The sequence below is a fragment of the Danio rerio genome, chromosome 19, assembly GCF_052040795.2.
Source record: "Danio rerio strain M-AB ecotype USA chromosome 19, GRCz13ab, whole genome shotgun sequence".
NCBI classification, from domain to species: domain Eukaryota; kingdom Metazoa; phylum Chordata; class Actinopteri; order Cypriniformes; family Danionidae; genus Danio; species Danio rerio.
The window spans coordinates 12509385-12523538 of NC_141039.2; the positions used below are offsets into that span (position 1 = coordinate 12509385).

The 14154-nt window shown below is 35.4% G+C and overlaps 1 protein-coding gene across 4 annotated transcripts in view; it reads right to left on the reverse strand.

Moving 5' to 3' along the window:
- Positions 1 to 14154, reverse strand: part of septin7a (septin 7a) — a 94373-nt gene that overhangs the window by 74278 nt on the left and 5941 nt on the right. For all 4 annotated transcript variants that reach the window (XM_087294149.1, XM_087294148.1, NM_001442031.1 and 1 more), the window contains exon 2: positions 2529 to 2631. In XM_087294149.1, coding sequence (XP_087150275.1) covers positions 2529 to 2538 — 10 coding nt within the window. In that variant the 5' untranslated portion in view covers positions 2539 to 2631. The remainder of the gene's footprint in view (positions 1 to 2528; positions 2632 to 14154) is intronic.

The following is a 14154-nucleotide window of genomic DNA, read 5'->3' on the forward strand; positions in this document are numbered from 1 at the left end:
TTCTCTGAACTTCTATCAAGTGGTGGATGTTTTCATTCTGATTGCATGTCGCCGAACCGCGTCATAGCTCATTACCATAAAGTTGACTTGATTTCAACTCTCCTCGACGCCCACGCCGTAGAAGACACGCCGCTTATCGCTGCCGGCTCTCACTGAAAATGAATGACTTCCGCCTACTTTGACGCTCTCGCTGCTTTCGGTGTGAACGTACAGTAAGAGAAACAGTGGATTTCTTTTATTTCAACAGCCCTTTTTAAATTATTTCTACCCACTGAAAAGAAAGGTGTATAACAGTGTCATAACAAATAAAAATATACTTAAAAATAAATTATTTTTTTGTTTGTCACATGTAGTTGAGCATATATGCTGCTGTGGGTAAGAGGTGTGTTTTTATCTGGCCATGAAACCACAAGTATAATTCAAACCTGTGGAAAGCACTGGGATATCATGATAAAGTTCTCTGTGTCTATTACAATCTAGTCCACTAATTAATGCAAAGCCTTAAAATGGTCTCAGTCTGGTCTAGTAGGCTTCAGAATCATGGGGAAGACTGCTGACTTGAATCCCTCCATAAGGAGGAAAAGTCCCATAAGGCAATTGAAAAAAAAAAAAACCTGGATGCTCACAGGGTGCAGTATCTTAGTAAATGAATAGTGTTAAGAGGAAGGGAAAATGTGTCTGGAAAAGGTGCATTTGTATGACAGCAGCCTTGAGAGGATTGTCAAGCAAGAGTGACAGAGCTGGTGTGAGAGCATCAAGAATCACCACATACAGACGTCTGCATGACACAGGCTACAGCTTTAGAATTTCATGTGTCAAGCAAGCCACTCCTGAACCAAAAACGATGATAGAAGCGCCTGTGCTGGGCTTAAGAGAAAATGTACTGATCTGTTTTAAAGTGGTCCCAAGTCCTCTTTTCAGATAAAAGCAAAATTTGCATTTTATTTGGAAATCAAAGTCCCATAGTATGGAGGAAAGGCAGAGAGACATAAAAGTCGATCTGCTTAATGTCCATTGTGTGAAGTTTCCACAGTCAGTGATGCTGGTGTGGGTCCATTGTCTTTTATCAAGTGCACAGTCAATGCAGCTCTATACCGGGTAGTTTTAGAGCACTTTATGCTGCCGACAAGCTTTTTGAAGATTTTGATGTTATTTTCCAGCAAGACCTGCACATAGTGCCAAAGCTACCAGTACCTATTTTAAGGAGCATGGCATCCCATTTTTTTAATTGGCCAGGAAACAGTGAAAACACCTGACTTAAATCCCATTTAAAATCTATGGGCTATTGTAAAGAGGAAGATGAGGGAACAGAGACCCTGAAATGCAGACGAGCTGAAGGCTGATATCAAAGCAACTTGGGCTACCATAACAATTCAACAGTGTCAAAGGCTGATTGACTCCACTGCCTTGATGTTGTAGCAAAAGGAGGCCCAACAAAGTACTGAGGTCATAATACAATACAATTTTGAGAAGGCCAACATGTGTTTAACATCCTTTTTATTGGTCATAATGGAAATACTGGATTTGAGTTTTTCATCTTAAATTTTTGAAAGGTTTGAAATATTTCACTTTGTGTGTAGCGAACTAATATAACACACAAGTTTCACTTTTTGAAACAAATATTGAAATAAAAGGACCTTCCCTTAATTTTTTTTTCACACATACCTGTACACTGTAAAAAATAGGGTTCGACACAATTCCTTCATGTTGTCAGAAAATATATTGATTGTTAAATTATTATTTTTTTTGTGTTGATTGTGTTGATTCAGCTCATTTTAAATAAGTACTTTGAACAAGCAGCAAAAATCATTTTAAGTGTAAGTGTACATTTTTGGATTCATGCATTACCTGAAAGCTCCACAAATGAGCTTTCCATACTGGTTTGTTAAAATGACAATATTTGTTTGAGATAAGACTATTCAAAAATCTAAAACCTGACGATTCAAAATAAAATCCAAATTTTAGGAAAACCGACATTAAAGTTGGCCACATTGAGTTCTTAGCAATGCATATTATTAATAAAAAATTAAGCAAATATATGGAAGTGATTTTACTAAATATTTTCATGGAGTATGATCTTTAGTCAATATTCAAATGATTTTTGGCAATTTTGACCCATACAATGAGTTTGGCTATTGTCAAAAATATTCTTGTGCAAATCTGTTTTTAAAATGATAGATCACCCATATAATACAATTTGGTCATTTATTCACCTTTAAGTTATTCCAACCAATTTTACTTCCTTTTGTTAATTAAAAGAAGAAATTTAACTATTCACACTGCTCTTTTTCAGTTCAAATGAATTAGAAAGGTCAAACCCCAATATATTGTTTTATGTTTGAAGAAAGAAAGAATAATTAGAACTTGAATGTTCACTTTGTAAACTATTGCTCTAAAGCTTGCTCAATAAAATGATCAGATGGATATTATGAATATTCTAAAAAGGCTGTCGCAGGCTATGATTATAATTCTACTCAAATGACATTCTGTGAGCAGCAGTGGGATAAAACAGGACAGAAGTTACTCACCGACGACCATGAGAGTGAACTCAAAGCCCCTCTTCACTGACTTTCTGTACACTTGGTTAGGGAGATTTGCAAATCCCACGTACCCCTCAAGGTTCTTCTGTTGCTGTAGACAAAATCCAAACACAGTCAATGACTTTAGCAGGCAGCTAACTGTCGGACAAAACACTACAAATAAGACGTAAAATGTGGGTGGACATTTGTCAAAATTCCCCTAGTTAGTGTTGACATGATATTTCTATAACAGAAAACTTAAGTTTGACATTAAACATAGAAGAATCTTGGCTATGATGTAGCAATTAGCCTAATACGTGGCTTTTCAGAGACACCTTATAGTTTAGGAATTACATATGTCTGCAAAAAAAAAAATTATTCACATATCCAAAGAAAAATAACTAAATAAAATAAATAAATAAAAATAAAAGTTGCAAATTAAAGACATTTTTAAGTGTTATATTTCAGTGCTTCACTTAAAAAACATGTTTAATTGATCAATTGTTTTTGTTGGTAATAATTTGATAGTTAATTGTTTCCACTGAGCTGTATGGTTTGGTTCAATACACTACAGTACACTCATTTCCATTTCCACTGTCCAAGTACCAAAATAACTAGCAGACTTTCCTCTTTGAAAGCAAGAATGACATCAACTGCAACTTTCTGGCAAATGACCTGGTATTACGATGTGTTTTGTTAGAACAGATCATAAGTAGATAGGAGACAACATTTCCTTTTACACATTTAAAATAAAGTATTTGTCCACCTTCAAACACTTTTCTTTTGCTGTGTGCCAATTCTCATACCTATCCTACATCCTAAAAGCATGCATATTTTTGTGTAAAGAAAAAGAAGATACATTTGAGTGTGTAACAGTAGATTTTGCAAGCTTTTGAACATAATACTTCCTCATTAACGAACAGTTATATTGCTTAGATATGTAACCTGTCAATCATCTCAACACATCATCCACATTTCTTTCATATTTAATTGCCTACCATATAGGAGAAGCGACAGCAGATTAATCTGACATTCATGCAGAGAAATCTCCTCAGGTGTTTGGATAATTATGCATTCAGAAGTTAAATGTCCAAACACGTCCTTATAGAAGTTCATGTTGTTAGATAGAAGGTCACATTGTTATAGAAGTTCATATAAGATGGAAAACGTGACTTAAATATTTTCCAGTTGGCTAGATATTAATTAATAATAGTTATTTACTCAACTTTATCAAAGCCTCTCTAATTGATGGTTAGTGTTTGTAGTTTGTATACACCTTTTATATTTGAATTTGTAGTTCTAATCGAATTCACATCGAATGTGCAATGTATTGTGGGTAATATCAGCAGTTAGATTATGGATGGTTCTACACTTCGAATTTCAACCATAAATAGTACATCATTTGGGAACTTTTAGCATACTTTTTTCCAACATACTATCGTTTAATGTTGCGTTCACACCAGACGCAGACGAAGCATCAAGCACGAGTGATTTACATGTCAAGTCAATGCAAAGATGCGAATAGACATTCTGTGGCGCGATACGCGTGAATGAGGTGGCGCGAATGATTCTATTTACCGCACATTTCGAGTAAATCGCTTGAGTTGGAAAATATGACCTTCAGCGAACAATTGAGCCTGCACGTTAACCAATCAGGAGCTTTCTTTTGTAGGGGCATGATTATGACGTAGTGCCTGTTGTTGGTGTCCTAAGGGAAAATCCTTTTGCAGACACCAGACAAAAGCTCGGCTCAGTCTGAAGCACTGCTGAAAGCCTCCATTATCCAGGTATAGTTTGGGGAGTTTCTAGAGTTGGGTGCACTTCTGAAAGGATCTAGTGGACTTAGACAGGGTACCAAATGAATATATATATATATATATATATATATGCTGTTTTTAGCCTTCCTAAAGCACATAAACATAGCTATTCTCTAAATAACATCTATCCTAGCAATTTAGCAACTAAGCTAGAGTCACAGGGCAGACATGACCCCTGCCCATGACGCGAATCAGCATTTACTGTGAGGTGAATTTGACATACAAATGAAGCAAATAAAGCAAGAAAACTCAATGTTTTTTTACAGGTCTATTTACGTGCGAATACCGTGATTTATTTGTGCGTTCCGCAACTGCTGTGAACACAGCATAAGACATACTAAATCTTTTTTGAATACCATTTAGGACAAACAGTATGCGAATTGGGATGCAGCATTATTTCTGTTTTGGTTTTTCATCAAAAAAAAAGAAAAAGAAAATTTCAAACAAATTTTAATGCAAATAGATTAAAAAAAAAATCAAACTGAACGACAACATGTAAACCCTGCCTGCTTTGGACACTTCAACAATCCATCCTAAAATGTTTTAACACTTGTGGTCGGTTAGAATGCATACCGTGCGACCACATGATCACCTACAATATGGCAGAAATCCAGAACACATTTTCAACTAGCTTTGGAAGCGGTCAGAGGTGGACAAGCTCAAAATGTTTCAGATCCTATTCAACACCAGGTATAAATAGAGCCTTAGAACTGATTTCAGTACTCAATGTAAAGACTGGCTTCCGCAGAGATGTGTATCCCACCAAATTTTTGCGTTTAACATTTTGATTTTATCTGAATGGTTAGTTGATAATGTATCAGTTAAAAGAGACTCGAACATTCACATTCCAACAAAGTGGTTTATCAATTGTTTTCAACACATTGTGGAGAAAAAAATGGCCACCCAAAAAGATTTGTTCTTTTGGTCACATGCCCAGACCCACTACTGTTACACAAATATTGTCATTAAAACAGTTGAAAATTGGATTGCTTCAAACATAACTTGAACAGACACAATGAATATGTAAACTGAACCAAATTCCACAATGTTTATTTAAACATTCGTGTTGTTGTGTCTTGCTTTTTCATGTTCTCCATTTCATTCTCTACCGGCACAAAAATATTTAAATATCTTCAAATGTTCCCACACAAAAACATGTATCCGTAAAATCGACAGTGCTCACTGGCCAACTTTAATATCTTCAAAAGTAAGTAAGAGTGATAACAGTGCTGCTTGTCTTTTGAACAAGCTAACAAGAACAGGCTCTAGTTTTAAAAGACCTTTTGGCAATTTGAACTAGATATCCATTTGTGGCTTTGAGGTGTTTGGAAATTGACTTTAAGTGTACTTACTGCTACTTTGGGGAGCATTCAGGTCATGTTGTTCCACAGATGGATGGATGAATAGATGGACACAGTTAAGAATAGACCATAAGATTCCACCAGGCAGAGAGAGAGAGAGCGGTATCCACATACACAGGACAAAAGAAAAAAAGAGAGAGAATGAGACAAAGCAAGATAATAGCTAAACAGCATTAAAAGGATAGTTCACCCAAAAAATGAAAGTTATGTCATTATTCATTACACAAAGCATCTTTAAGAACAAAAAACAAGTTGCGTACAAGCACAAAATTGGATAGGCAAGCATATATTCCTAACAACAAAGATGATGCATTGAAGATGAATGTCAAGCTGCTTGTTTTATTGGTGCCGGAACACAACAAGCTGTACGATAATCATAACTACAAAAATGTCGACAAGAGGGAGCTGTTATGAAAAGTAATTGCAGTTCAAACAGGATTCAATGGCTAATTTAATTTCACATCATTTTCTTTTTCAATCTAATGTCAGATAGTGAAATATTGAAATTACAAATGAGTGTTGGGCAAGCTACTTGAAAAATGTAGTGAGCTAAGCTATTAACTTGGCTGTAGTTTAACTACACTAAAAGCTACCCTCTGGGGAATGTAGCAAGCTAAGCTAAAAGCTACTTGGCTAAAGTAGCTTAGCTACATCTAAGCTATTTTTGTAATTTTCATTTTTAAATCAAAGCAACTTCCAAGCCAATCATATTATAGTGATCAATAAAACTCTCAATGAAACATATGAGGCATAATTGCTTACTTCAGTCAGTTACTGCAATTAATAGACTGTATCAAACAGAAAAAAATTATAGTATATGACAGTAAAAAAATAAAAAATAAAAAAATAAATCAATAAAACCAAATGTTACACATTTAAAACGCTATTTTAATTTATAGAAAAGGGAAATATTTAGGAATGAGCATTTTATTCTATAATTGTTGAATGTACTTGGGCACATTTGTTGGACAAACCATAAGTTAATTTACAACCAGCTCAATAAACAAAAGACATTTAAAGTTGAATCAGCATTAACAAAAGCACAGCATTAGAATTAACGTTATTACATCTAAACATTAACTTCCTGCTTTAGAAATAACTCCCCTCCAGGTCATCTTTCCATCAAGCAAATTTCTCGTGTTAGCCTGATTAGTTGGCAACATCACCAACCAGAGAGAGCAGTGGCAGTAATGCACCAAAAGGTTTGTTGTCGACCCCCGTAAAACCAGAAGTTTTTTTACCATCATATGGATTTACTTTCATCGGCTAGACATGTTTCTCACAGCTCGTAGAATGTTGGTGCGTCACTTATCAATCCGCGATTTGTATATATAGCTTGTGTGAATGCTACTGCACAACGTGACTAAAAAATATAGCTTGGCTACTGAAAAGCTACTTGATTTAAAAAGTAGCGATGCTACCGTCACGCTACTGAGAAATTAGTTAAGCTAGTAGCATCAACATTTTATCTACTATATCTACTATTATATAACATCTTATATTGACTTCCATAGTCTTCCATATGTTTACCTATACTATGAATGTCAATTGCTACAAGTTGTTGACATTCTTTAAAATATCTTCCTTTGTGTTCAAAAAAATGCTTACATGTTTGGAACCAGTTGAGTGTGACTTAATAATTTTATTTGTTATATAAAATATTGTCTTATTTATGCTTTTCGCTGTTTTGAGTTGCCTTTCAAAAAAATTGTTTAAATCTCTGGTTCCACTTTATTTTAAGTGTCCTTAACTACTATGTACTTACATCAAAAAATAAATACAATGTACTTACTGTGTTTATAATGTATTTGAGAACACTTGTGGTGCTTTTGAGTTGGGATAGAGGTTTGGTTATGGACAGGTTTGGTGGCGTGGGTAGGTTTAAGGGTGGGTTAAGGTGTAAGGGATGGTCAACAGTGTATTTACAAATGTAATTACAAAAATTAATTACAGATGTAATTACATACATGTATTTAATCAAGCATAAGTACACAGTAAATACATGTATTTACACAATGAGTACATTGTAACAAACTATTAATTCCTGTATAAGTACATATTAGTTAAGGCCACTTAATATAAAATGGGACCAAATCTCTTATTAGTCTAAGGAGGGTTGATCACAAATGAACACAAGCAATATGTGAAATTAAAACACACTTGTTGAAGCTTCTGTAGCCTATTTTCATCCTGACAAAAATGCACAACCTGTAGTGTTTGTCTAATACTGCACAACCAAACCACTTCTCTAAACATACAGAATTACAGGAAGGCTACTGCACTAGACTTCCACAGAGCTCACACTGCCAGTAAAATGCAAAAATATACATTTCATTTAACAAATCAGGCCATCTGAATAGCATTTTCTTTCTGCTGAAAAGTGAACAGTGAAGTGCACTGATATGCAAGTGCAGCACATGAAATCTCAACTCATTTGACTATCAAACCTTCATATTGTCCTGCTAACCCTACAAAGGGAAATGCCTTGGAGGAACATGTATCCATCTGTCTGATGATAATTCAGAAAGCATGCTATAATGTACAGTAAAAGGTTTTAAATTAGATCAGTATTAACTCTAAAATGGAAAGTGAGGATCCTCATGCATCTTATCATCTCAACGGTTATTTGATCTTTTTAACTTCTGTGTTCTGTCAAACATCGTGATCAGACTCCACCACACACACCTCACAATAGTACAGCATAAAGTGAAAACTTGAACACTTCATGCAACATTTTGATTGGTTATTGAAGATGATTTAAAATGATATTAATCACGGATGACATATCTGACAAACCTCTACAGGCTGGCACAGCATACGTAAAAATTATCATTATCGTGATAATAGTATATGCAATATTCATATCGCAGAAAGTTGCCTCAAAATTAGAATTTTGCAGCAAAACTGAAAATCTTTAAACACAACTACCTAGAGCTGCACAATTAATCGTTAAAAGATCGCAATCTCGATTCGACCTCCTGAACGATCTTAATCCAGCATTTCTACGATTCTGTCAATCATATTTTCAAGTTCAGAAGAGAAGAAAAGGCGGCTGCACGAGTCTTTTCATTGTTTCACACACGTTGCTCAGTGACATTGACACCTCAAAATGATGTTAAATGAGCCACATAATGTATTTACAAGGTATAATTCACCTAAAAATGTCATCTTATCTCATCTTATCTCATCTTATTTTGTCTTCATATAATGATGTTTTCGCGATCGGGAAATCACACGTGACGTGAGCTGCTGACCGTGAGCTGTCATCACAGAGAGGGCGGGCGGGCGGGCGGGCGGGCGCGCGCGTCTACTTCAGTGAACAGAACCTGCATATGTTACGAGTAACAGGTAATACAGTTGTAAATAATATTCAGTTTGTGGCACGGAGTGATCGTTTGGGAGCCGCGCGCGAAGTATGAACAAGCACTTAGCAGTCACAATGAAACCGAAAGTGTGCTCTTCATTTAAATGATAATATCACATTTTAGAGTTATGATTACGACAAGCATTTGATGTTTTTTCTTTCATAGCGAACCCACAGTTGTGGGCCTATATATTGTTGAATATAATCTGATAATGGCAAACGACTGATTTTACCAGTGAATTAAATTGTCGAATATGACAGATTGCAAGCATTTATCTCAAACATAATAATTCAACATTAGAATTATTATAATAATAGATTCATATAGAATAGAATTATTTATAGAAACCAGTAGACCTACACATATTATTATCGAGGTTGTGCCATAGGTTTGTTTTTACCATACCTTTAATTTACATCTACAGAATCGTGAGAAAATCGTGATCTTTATTTTAAGCAAAAAAATCGCGATTCTCATTTTAGCCAGAATCGTGCAGCTCTACAACTACCCAGTAGGTGCTGTTCCGCTAGTGGCAAGAGATTGAAAATAAATCCTAAATGAAGGGAGTAGAGACGAGAGAAAAATGACAATAGCCAATAAGAGTCAGAATATCTACCCAGGTCTTCATTCATTCATACTAGTTAGGGTTGTAACGGTATGAACTTTTTACGGTATGATAATCGTCTAAAACAATACCACGGTTTGACGGTATACGGTATTTTACAAATGTTACAAAATAATAGAACAGTGAAGCAAATTTGACTTTTTCCAAATAATATATTTTCAGCTACTATAAACAACACCACTTACAATGAACAAATAAAAAAATAAGAAAATAATAAATAATGTGTCAAAGTCTAAATAAAGTCCAAATAAACATGGTGCAAATCCTCAGTAAAAAAATAGATATAAATATTTACTATACTATAAATAGTTACATAACGAAACTAGATTCAATATGGAACATCCTTAGGTTTTATGTGCCAGCATGGATATGGTTGTCTGTGAATATGGATTTGGATATGGTTGTCTGCAATGCAGACAAACAGCTGCACCTTCATTTGCGTCTTTTGAAAACAGCAAGAGCAGCAGTTCGTCTTTGCTGTGCCACTGTTTTGTCATGTTTCTGTGCTTCTGTGCATGCAAAAGTACTTAGTATGAGAATTATTTCATGCAAAACTTTTTTTTTGCGGTTAAAACCGTTGATATGCAATTGTTCATGGTATGATAATCGTGCACGTTCAAATCTTGGTAGACCGTCATACCGGTATATTGTTACAACCCTGATACTAGTGTATAAATATTTTTAGCATGACAGCTTTTTAGACCTGAAAAGTTTATTAGATCAGAAAAATATTTTAGGGGTGCAATGATTATAGATTTTTGTTGTACAATTAGTCAGAGGAATAATCACTGTTATCACAATTAATATGCATTAATTATTTTTAAAAACACTACTAGTTTAGAAAAATCACTTGAAAACTTATTTTAAAGTGTTATTTATTGCTGCTCAGTAACCAAACAATATAGCATGTATGTAGGTTGTTTTTCAAACAATTCCTGAATCGTGGGCTGACCAGTAGCTTTTGATTTGGAACTTTCTTTTGCTGTAGATACTGTTGCCCTAAAAAACGAATAAAATAGTTGTAAAAAAAAAAAAATACTTGGGAACTGTATAAATGAAAATGTTTGTGGTTTTAAAACCTTGACTTTTCCAAACCGTGGTAAACCTTAAAACCGATTATTGTTCCAAGCCTAGTTGCGGCAGTTTTGCTCCGTGCAAAGGTGTCGAGAAGCCTTTCTGATTAATTAACCGTGATGACTTAAAGTGCGGTTAATAGTAAAATCGGTTAATTGTTGCATCCCTATTATAATTTATTTTAGCATGATCAGTACATAAATTATATTTGAATTTTTTTTAAACTAATTACAATAGCTATTCAAGTGAAACATTACATCACAAATGAAGGTCTACTTAATGATATATTGGCGCATAGATGATTCGATTCAACTCTCTTGTCAAATTCAATCAGAAAATTAAAAGCCTGAAGTACAGACCTCAAAGAAGTATTAAAAAACTCCATGTTAACTCAAAGAGACATATTTATAACTGTGGCAACAAAGAGACATATTTATAACTGTGCCTTTACTAAAATTGAGAAAAACACAACCTAGGTTGGCTCAGAGGTATTACAGAAATATCATGTCTCAAATATTTAAAACCAAGACTGGAAGATTTCTTGCTTTCATAACTTAAATTATAGGGTCATTTTAACAGCAATATAATCACACAGTAAAAACTTCTGGAGACTGCACATTTTTCTTATTTTTTGTTTTGTAAAGCTAGTAATATGCTCAATAACATCATTCAATTTGCAAGTATATCACTGAACCAAAGCCATTCAAATATAGTTTAGATGACCAGTTTAAATAGGAATAAAGCAAACAGTCAACACATTTATGCTTTTGTTCTGACATCAGTTAGATTTTTACCAATTTGAACAAATATTTAATTACTGAATTCATTCTGTGAGAACAAACTTTAAAGCACAGAGATATCTCTTACTTTGTTTTTCCCCCAACCAAAGCAGACAAGCTTTCTCTCAAAACTACAAATGAAAGTCTGAAAGTCTGTTACGAATATCCTGCAGCACTTCCTGCTGATGTTATCTTTTGGTGTTCTACGAGAGGGCAGGTGTGAGGTGTGAGATCACCCAGAGGAAATCAGAGCTAATAGAGAGGACACGAATGTTCCTCCTTCCAGGCTTAAAGTCTGTCAGACATCAGTGACATGGCATGACACCAAAAAAGGCCAGTCTAAATGAACAAATACAGCAAATACACCAATGCAAATTTGCATAGTCTGACCAACACACACCAGTAACTGAATTGCCCCGTAGTGTGTTGATCTGCGGCCCACACGGATTTACACGGCCAAAAATAAAATCATGTCATGGCTTTCACACATACAGTATGATGTACATGACGACTGTACAAGGACACATTCCGGCTCACTGATGTAGGTTATATTATGACAGATGGATGACTTTATCCAGCTTACGTAAATAAATGTAAAGATGTTTCTGGTATTATTGGAAATTCATACAGTTTGCAAAATCATTCTTGTTTGCTCAACAAAACATCTATTTACATTGCATTTCAGGGTAAACTAACACTTTCAGGGATTTTTTTTTTTTTTTTTTTTTGATGACACGTAACCACAGTCATTACTTGCAGAGGTGTAAAGTAAGAATGAAAAGAGAGAGAAGGGGAGATACAGGGAAAGAGAGAGAGACTGAGAGAAAAATAGAAAGAGAGAGCCACTGCAGTCCACAAACAATGACATGTTTATATGTGGCTTAACTGCCGGAAGAGATGTGGTAGTCTGAAACTAAAAGCAGTAAAGACAGAAACACTAAGCTATGAAAACATGCAAATGGTTTGAGATAGAACTATATCCCTTTTTCATGAAATATTTTGAACTGGAATATATAAATATAATTTAAAAATCAAACATGACTAATATGAATGTTAATAAAGTTTGAAATTAACTGCGAGGTCTGCAATTCTTTCAATGCAAGGAGATAATGACAAAGAGCATAATATGATGCAAGCATATTTACACATTTTAATGTTCTGCCATTATCAATTACCTTCGATTTCATAATCACCTGATTAATTCATCTTCGACTATGAATGCAATTTTGGAAAGGACGACAGTAAATTATGAATCTGAACAGTAAATACAAAGGGTGTCACGATCCTCCAAATCCTCGATTCGATTACATTTTCGATTCTAAAGGCACGATTCGATTTTCGATTATGAATAATTAATTAATGACCAATTAATTATTTGTAGCCTACCGTTTAAACTACCTGACCTGCATGGTCTTTGTTTTACCCATAAACAAATCATACAGTAAATGAATAAAGGCAAGATACACACATTTTCTGCGGGACTCGTGAATAGGCAGTGATCTGTGTCGTTATAATGGCGTCGGTAAAAAAGACGCACAACCAACAGGAACCAGCCAACAGTATCTGAGGTGTTCGCTAAAATGACTAAGTAGAAGTGAGTGAAAGATTGAAGCAGTCCTCTGACTGCCTGGACCTGCTGTCTCGAGCGTATGGCTGTGAGTGCGTCTGTGTCTGTGTGGTCACGTGATGTGCATTTTCAGAGGCAGAGAGGAAGGAGGGCTGCTCAGAAATGCCACACGCCACTGTGGATGTCAAATCGTTGTCGTTCTAAAATGCCATTTAAAAACAAAGACAGTGTAAACAGGGCCTGAGAGTGTACTTTTCGCCAGCGGATTTGCAACGGGGGCGGGCGGAGGATCGCGATGCCGGTGTTGTCTATCGGACGAACTGTACGTAATACGTACATAGCAGAGCTTGCAAAACTGTGTTTTTTTTTGTCGACAACACGAATGTTGTCAACATAACTCACTGGAAATCCAAAATGCTTAAACACCGGCGACTTCATTGAAAGAGGAGAGGGTTTAAGTTCTCTCGACGGGTCTCCTGCTTCTGCAGTTTAACAAGCACTTCAACAAGCCTGTTTTTTCCCGCTTGGCAAGCCAAGCTGACATGGGGGCGTGGCAGCATCAATGATTCTATTTTTTGATTCGATAATCGAAATTGAGCATAAATTTCGATCGATTTCGATTAAAAATCGAAATCATGACACCCCTAGTAAATACTGGTCCATGTGAAAGCACTTGATTTACTACAGATAACAGAACTGACTTTACTGACAAAATGCACACTAGGGCTGCTCGATTATGGGAAAAATCCTAATCCCGATTATTTTGGTCATAATTGTAATCCCAATTATTCAAAACGATTACAGTTGAATTCAAAATTATTTGCCCTCCTGTGAATTTTTTTTTATAAATATTTCCCAAATGGTGTTTAAGGGTGCTTTCACACCTGCCTTATTTAGTTCGATTGAATCGCACTAGAGTTCGTTTCTCCTTTTGGTACGGTTCGTTTGGGCAGGTGAGAATGCAGCAATCGTACTCGAGTGTGCACCAAAAGTGGACCAAATAAACGTACCGAGACCTGCTTGAAGAGGTCGTCTCGGTACGCTTTC